General features: G+C 56.9%; 1 protein-coding gene across 1 annotated transcript; it reads right to left on the bottom strand.

Moving 5' to 3' along the window:
- Nucleotides 1-799: 799 nt before the first annotated feature.
- SNAI1 (snail family transcriptional repressor 1) lies at nt 800-7,232 on the bottom strand. Its single transcript, XM_001097698.5, has 3 exons — nt 6,678-7,232; nt 5,459-5,986; nt 800-1,831 (listed from the first exon to the last, which is right to left on the bottom strand). Exons 1-3 carry the CDS (start codon nt 6,757-6,759, stop codon nt 1,647-1,649), a joined length of 795 nt encoding a protein of 264 aa, XP_001097698.1. The 5' UTR covers nt 6,760-7,232; the 3' UTR covers nt 800-1,646.
- Nucleotides 7,233-7,879: the final 647 nt, after the last annotated feature.

Here is a 7,879-nt window from a genome sequence, read left to right as displayed (position 1 = left end):
AAAGAATCATCTCTCCTTTGGAACATGAAGCTCCCCCCACCCCCAGCCTGACTCCGGGGCTCCGAAGCTCCGGGACGCCTCAGCTCCTCGCAGGAAACTGGCACCTCCAGCACCTTTTGTGTTCAAAAAGGACACTCATTTTCTCCTGGCCCCAGGAGGCCCCCAGTGGTGAGGTCACCACCGTTGGCCCAGCCGGCGGGGAGTGAATTACCCTAGCCCAGGACGCAAACTGACCGTCCCGCAGTCCTCGGAGCAGGAAGCTGAGTGACCCCTACCCTTTGGCCTGGCTTCTCACCCTCCTGGCTCCAGCCAGCCAATTTCCTTGCATCAAAGGCCATTTGGTACCCAGCAGCAAGACGGAGGTGTGGGACTGACAAGGAGGCCCGAGGGGGCCGGGAGCCCTTGGAAACAGGAAGGACATCCTCTGTCTCCTTGGTCGCATTCCACTCGCATGTGGGGGAAGCGGCCCCAAAAGACCTGCAGTGCTGGGGCAGCTTTGCAGCCTGCCTAGTTGATAAGACCCAGGAAGCCAGCTCTGTACCCCATGCGCCAAATCGGTTTCAAAATTCAAGAATGAGAAAGTAAACAAGAGCCACAGTGTATAGTGAAGAGCTCATATGGATGCTGCTGGCTCACCCAAACACCAGCAGACAGAACACCCAGGACTCCAAAGCCCTGTGACGTTTCCAAGGACAAGATTTAAGGCTGTGTCAGAAATATCTAAGCTTCAGGAATTCCTGTCTCCTCCTCCCCTACCAAAGACCTTTTAAAATACCCACTCCTCTATTACACCAGACTCTTTTCAATATATAAATTAACTGCTTTATTGAATATCAATAAACTGTACATATAACTATACAAAACGTTTCCTTGATACAAAATGTTTGAAATATAAATACCAGTGTACCTTTAAAAATGTAAACATCTTCCTCCCAGGCCCACCTGTCAGGCCCCCAAAATAGTTCTGGGAGACACATCGGTCAGACCAGAGCACCCCACTTGGGCCCCCGACAAGTGACAGCCATTACTCACAGTCCCTTTTGAGACACTGTTAAATTGCCCGGGAAACAGGTGCCACCCCACCAAACAGGAGGCTGAAATAGCTGCCCGGGCTTGGGGCATCTCAGACTCTAGTCTGCCACCGCCTCCGCAGGGCCCGGGGCTGCACCTGGGGGTGGATTATTGCATAGTTAGTCACACCTCGTGGAGGGTGGCCTGAGGGTTCCTTGTAGGGGGGTGTGTGTGAGGGGAGTGGGGTCCCCTGAGTGGGGTGGGAGCTTCCCAGTGAGTCTGTCGGCCTTTGTCCCGTAGCTCAAAGCAGCTGTATCCAAACAGCTCTGGATACAAAAACCCATGCAGAAAGGCCAGCTCAGGAATCCCCTGGGGGCTGGGACTGCCAGCTGCCCTCCCTCCACAGAAAAGGCCACGGGAAGGCCTCCTCCAGAGCCCACTGAGGGACCCAGGCAGAGGAAACAGAACCAGAAAATGGTCTTCAAGGTCCTGTGGGGCTGATGCAGCCAGAAGTGGGGCACTCAGAAGGGAATTCCATGGCAGTGAGAAGGACGTGGGGTCGGTCCTTCCTGCTGGATTGGGGGAAGGCTGTCGGGCAGGGGGCAGGTATGGAGAGGAAGAGGGAGCCTCAAGGGTCAGCGGGGACATCCTGAGCAGCCAGACTCTTGGTGCTTGTGGAGCAGGGACATTCGGGAGAAGGTCCGAGCACACGCCTGGCATTGGTACTTCTTGACATCCGAGTGGGTCTGGAGGTGGGCCCGCAGGTTGGAGCGGTCAGCGAAGGCGCGACTGCAGTGGGGACAGGAGAAGGGCTTCTCGCCTGGGGAGAGAATGCCAGAAAGGCCGAATGAGCCGTGGGACAACAGCTGGCAGTGATGGGAATCCCTCCCCGCATACCCTAAACCCCGAAAGAATCCCACGATCCCAGGAAAGTCAGGACTCAAACACGCAGCCAGAGTCCAAAGGCTGGGACCTGACGGAGCTCTGCTGCTTCCCACTGTGCAACTCTGGGCAAGTTGTCTGGCTTCTCTGAGCCTCCATTTTTCCACCTGTAAAATCGGGCTATCCATCCCCCACTCATAGGGGTTGGTAAGTGACAGAAGGTAGGGCACAGTACTCATCCACATCCCGCAGAGATGTGCGAAGTGGTCAACGACGACCGAACATCTTTACTGATTCGTCCTACTGTCACTTATCGGGGCCAAAGCCAGAGTCAGCCTTAAGAGGCCTCCCCACCCCCACCTCCAAGCTGGTTAGGCCACTCCTGGGGCTGGGCCAGCAGCCTGCTTTCCTCACTACCCCACCTCTGGTGCTGTAATCCCAAATCTCCTTGTCTGTTCTCCAATCAGGCTGAGTCCCATAAGGGCAGGGGCCTTCTTTGAGTCCATTCTAAGCCCCAGCCCAGGGCCTGGGCCCCTTTCTAACACCGAAGAGGCTATAGAAACCTGTGCCTCTGACACACCATCTGCCTGGCCAAGGCTGTGTCGGAAAAAGTCTTGCATATGGAGCTGGGTACCCAGTAAGTCCTCAATAAGCCCTTAGAGAATAATTAAGTCTGCTTTAAAAATTAAAAAGGCCTCAGAGGAGTCTGCCCCTCACTCATGCCTTGTAATAATCCCTGCTCCAACCAAAAGGCTACAGTTCCAAAAACACCAATAATGCTGTTTGTTTTTTTCTGGGGGATGCAGCATTTTCCACATAAAAGGTCATAACAATAACTCATTAAACAAAAATCTATTGAAGCCGGGTGTGGTGGCTCACGCCAGTAATCCCATCACTCTGGGAGGCCGAGTGAGGCAGGAGGACTGCTTGAAGCCAGGAGTTTGAGACAAGCCTAGGCAATAAAGCCAGACCCTGTCTATAATTTTTTTTTTAAATCTATTGATCTCCTACTATGTGCTAGACACTACTCTATAATACTGAATAGTCTCTTTAAAAAATATGCAATTCTCCAATCCCCTCACGCCCAGCCTGACATGCCCGCGAGGCCAGGGCCTGTCTGTGAAATCCCAGCGCTGGATGGAATTTAAGAGCTGAGAGTGAATTCATTCCATCACCTCCTGGGTGCCTAGGGTGCTACACTGAGCTACCAGGGTAGGAGAGAGTCCAGAGAATGATTCCAATGGGACCCATGCATTCCATAGGGACTTATGGAGCACCTGAGAGCTGGACTCACTCTCATGGGGCAGAAATGGAAACTCGACACTCCAAAGGGTGGGGGACACAGAGGACTGGGGGAGGGGTGCCTGAGCACTACTCCACTCTGCCATTACTCAGCAGCCTCCCCACGCCAGGCCTGAAGCGTTTGCTGATTGCATTCTAAGTCTTCATGTGAATGAGAAGGGTAAGTTCACCCTTGTGAACTAAGGGCTGACTCTAGAGATCTGGAAAAGGGGCTGGAGTCCATTTGTAAGACTGGAGTTACGATGGCACCCCCCTTCCCTTCCCAGGGCTGTTGGTGAAGTCCCGAGCACTACCTCCTGCACAGTAAGTGCTCTAAGTGTGATGAGACACAAACCCGAACAAAAGGGGAAGGAGACATTCTAGGACATGATGGGCTGGGGGCGGGGGCTGCACGCATATGCAGGAGGCACTGACCCCCACTCCTCAGATCCCTCGCCCCCCAGACGCCTTCATGGTACTCCTGGCAAGTGTGAAATCGGCACCAGGCCGGTGGGGACAAAGGGCGCCGAGGGGGGCACTGTACATGCGATACCCCCGGATTAAAGGGGCCTGCCACGCAGTGCGCCAGCAGCTGCGACTGGAACAGGTGCTGGGCACCCCTGCCCCATGCACCTGCTCCACCCCTCCCAGCCCCCACCCACTGGGCCCACCATTAAGGCACACAATGGGAGTCAATGAGGACCGAAATGATACATTTCAAGGGGATTTCTGTGCCTCAGCCATGCCTTTACATTAAAATAATGTCCGGATGGGAGGCGAGAGAGGCAGGCAGGAGAGCAGCATCCTGAGGGGTTCAAATCTCCCTGTGAGCTGGGCAGGCACGGGGAGCCCAGCAGTTGGACCTTTACATGTTAAAATCAGGGCTACTGGTGCAGGAAGGAAAAGAAATGGGTAGCCTTAGTCGAATAAGATGCCAATAAAGCCCGCGAAATGCCAGTCCTCCCAGATACCTCACTGACCCTCACTGCTCAGAGGTCAGGCGCCGGGCCAGGAATGGTAGAACCTGGCCAGCTTGAACCCTGTGGAATCTTCTCCCTCAACTGTCCCTCTCCAAAGACCAGCTCCAGGCACAGTGGCTGCCACCATTCAAGTTCTAAAAAGTTCTACCTTTTCTCCATGTCCAGAAAGTTTTCCACATATTTAGTAAATTTTCGAAAGACGTGATTGTGTTTTCTGCCCTAAAATTGCTGTTTTCTGGTGTGTGTGCTAGGATTGAGTGGGGGTGGGGAAGCCGACCTGAGAACTATTCGGGTATAATAAATTACTATAAAGTGATTAGCCACCTTTACAGCCACTCTCTTTTTTTTTTTTTTTTTTTTTTTGAGACGGAGTCTCACTCTGTCGCCCAGGCTGGAGTGCAGTGGCCGCATCTCAGCTCCGCCTCCCGGGTCTACGCCATTCTCCTGCCTCAGCCTCCCGAGTAGCTGGGACTACAGGCGCCTGCCACCTCACCCGGCTAGTTTTTTGTATTTTTTTTAGTAGAGACGGGGTTTCACCATGTTAGCCAGGCTGGTCTCGATCTCCTGACCTTGTGATCCGCCCGTCTCGGCCTCCCAAAGTGCTGGGATTACAGGCTTGAGCCACCGCGCCCGGCCTACAGCCACTCTCTAAAACATATGCCATCATAATTCTCCCGAGTCTCAGAGAGGTTAAGTTGCTTGCCCAAAGTCACACAGCAGGGAAGCAGAGCAAATGCCAAGGAACCATTTTTGTGACAGTTTAGCAGGTACCCGGCACTTTGCCAGGTGATTCCCATATGCATTCCTGCATTTAGCCCGTACAGAAACCCCACAAGCTGTTCTCATGCCCATCTGAAAGATAGAGAAAATGAGGCTCACAGAAGTGAAACATCAGCCTAAGCTTTGAGAAAGTTCTCAAAGGATTCAGAGCCAGGTGGGGGGTCTGACAACATCCTGTCTGGCTAGGGAGGGGGCGGACCGGGAGAGGGTGGGGCTGGGTGGGCCCCTTCACACCTGTGGCCCCCAGAGCAAGGTGTTGGTTGCACTTTTCCGATATCCAGCTCCAGCCCATTTGGCTGAGAAACAGGCTGCAGGGATTGGGAAGGTGTCTGCTTTGCTCATCTGCTTAGCTGATGAAGGAACGTTTCTGCCAAACATTTCCAGAGAGCAGGCCCCTGAACTTGAGCTGGAAGTTAGGAGACTCGGGGCCTCAGTGTCCACAACTTTGCGAATGAGAACAGCAAGTCCCAATTCACAAAGCTGCCACAGAAAGCAACGGTGGGGGCGCCTGGAGGGGCACTTACCAGTGTGGGTCCGGACATGGCCTTGTAGCAGCCAGGGCCTGGAGAAGGCCTTCCCGCAGGTTCCGCAGACGCAGGGCAGCGTGTGGCTTCGGATGTGCATCTTGAGGGCACCCAGGCTGAGGTATTCCTTGTTGCAGTATTTGCAGTTGAAGGCCTTTCGAGACTGGAGATCCTTGGCCTCAGAGAGCTGGGCCAGCTGCTTGGGCACTTGGCCCAAGCCTGGGAAGGCAGCATAGGCCTCAGCCTCCAAGGAAGAGGCTGAAGTAGAGGAGAAGGACGAAGTAGCCGGTGAGGGTGGGCTGGGAGGCTGGGAGCCTTTCCCACTGTCCTCGTCCGACAGGGAGGTCAGCTCTGCCGCCCTGGGACTCTCCTGGGGCCGAAGGGAGGCCCAGGCAATTGGCTGGGCTTGGGGCGCCAGGACAGAGTCCCAGATGAGCATTGGCAGCGAGGCGGTGGGATTGAGGATCTCTGGAGGTGGGATGGCTGCCAGCAGGTGGGCCTGGTCGTAGGGCTGCTGGAAGGTAAACTCTGAGAGAGAAAAAGCAGAGTCAGGCGTTAATTAAATCATTCACTCAATCAACAAACATGAACCCACCGCTGGCCAGGGGCTGGGTAGGGCTGATTCTCAACACATAATTAGATAAAAAAAATGATCCACAGGACAGACCAGGTTCCTGCCCTCCTGGCCCAGGTCACCCAATCTGAGTCTCTCACAGGTAGGACCCCCAGTTGAAGGGGGTCATTTCCAGATCTCCCTCTCCTAAGTCCCAAGTCCCCAGCCTGAGGCCAGAACCCCATCACCCCAGCCCTGGAGCCACCACCCTGCCCCAATCCCCCTCCTCACACACATCTCGTCTCCCCACCCCTCCCCTCAACCCTCTGGACTCCGGACTCTCCCCAGCAGCGTCCAGAGGGCCTTCCTGACACAGGCCTCCTCTCCCACTCTCGCGGAGCTCCTCCGCCTCTCGCCGGCTACACAGGCCACCCAAGCACAAAACCCCTGCTCTCTACACAGCACTCCCCCAACCACCCAGACCGATCCCCAGGACTGGGGACCCACCTGCCCGGTCTCCCGAGCCCGAGCCCGAGCCCGCAATGCTCCACAAAACACCCTGTGACTCGATCCTGGCTCAGACAGGCCGCCTCCCTCAGGTGGCCCCCACGCAGCCTTCGCCTGTCTCCCCCAAACCTCCTGGAGCCCACCACCCCTCCAACACACCTGGATTAGAGTCCTGCAGCTCGCTGTAGTTAGGCTTCCGATTGGGGTCGGAGGGCTTTCTGACGAGGAAAGAGCGCGGCATGGTGGCCGAGGCACTGGGGTCGCCGAGTCGCGCAGGAGCAGCGCAAACGTACCACTCACAAGGCCGGACCGCGGCGCAATGAGAGCAGCCGCGCCGCCAACTCCCTTAAATACTCCAAGGGGGTGGGAGGGGAGGGGCCTCATCTGCCACGCCCCTTTGTCACCTCCGCGCCAATCGGAGGCCCGTCTCCGCCGAAGGCCACTCCCCGAGCAGGTGCGCCGGGGGCTGGCCGGGCTCGCGCCGCGTGGCGCTGGGAGCCCGGGCGGGGGCTCCTCCGAGGCGGAGTTCGCAGGCGCAGCGCGGGTCGTCCGTGGTGCTCGGACTGTCCGGGGCGGGACGTCGAGCGAAGCGAGGCCCCTGCGAGGTGGGACCCCGCCAGAACGCCGCGCGCCCACCTGCTCAGCGCCCCGTGGTCGGAGCGCTTCTGACGCCCCCTGGCGCTGCGCGCGGGCCGGGACACCTGACCTTCCGACGCCCGCCCCCGCCTCGGGCTTAGGAGGGGGCGGAAATTTCCTCCGCCCGGCTGGCGCCTGGAGAGCGTGGCATTGACGAGGGAAATGCACATTGCTGGGGAGGAAGCGAGGAAACGGACACCGCACGTGGCTCCTGGCGGCGTGAAATGCTACGGCCGTTTTGCAAAGCAGCCTGGCCCAGCTAGCGAAGAGCGCCCGTTCCTTCCCTTAGCCAGTGTTTGCGGAGGGCCCAGCTGTACCTGGGGCAGGGCACAGCCCCGGACAGGACATTCAAGGCCTCTCCCGAAGGGTAGCTCCCGGTCCAGTGGGGGAGACAGACGAAGTAAACAGACAATTACAATGCAAAGGGAAGTGTGCTTTGGCGGGGGAGAGACGGGACGCAGCGACCGTTAAGAGGCGGGTCACCTGACAGGGGGTCGGGGTGACTTCCCAGAGGAAGTGAAGAATTATCAAGGGAAAAGGCCCGAGGGAAGAAGTGGCAACTGCTTCAGAGTAACTCCTAGAGAGCAGCTCTCAGGGATGGCGTGGGGTGGGCAGGCCCGGAAGGGTCAGATGTGCTGTGCCCCAGGGCCTCGTAGGAGGTTGGACTTTGCCTCAAAGGCACTGGGGAGCCACCGAAGGATTTTCAGCTGACGAGGGACCTGGTT

The sequence above is a fragment of the Macaca mulatta genome, chromosome 10, assembly GCF_049350105.2.
Source record: "Macaca mulatta isolate MMU2019108-1 chromosome 10, T2T-MMU8v2.0, whole genome shotgun sequence".
Lineage (NCBI taxonomy): Eukaryota > Metazoa > Chordata > Mammalia > Primates > Cercopithecidae > Macaca > Macaca mulatta.
This window is presented reverse-complemented; position numbering and strand designations above follow the sequence as displayed.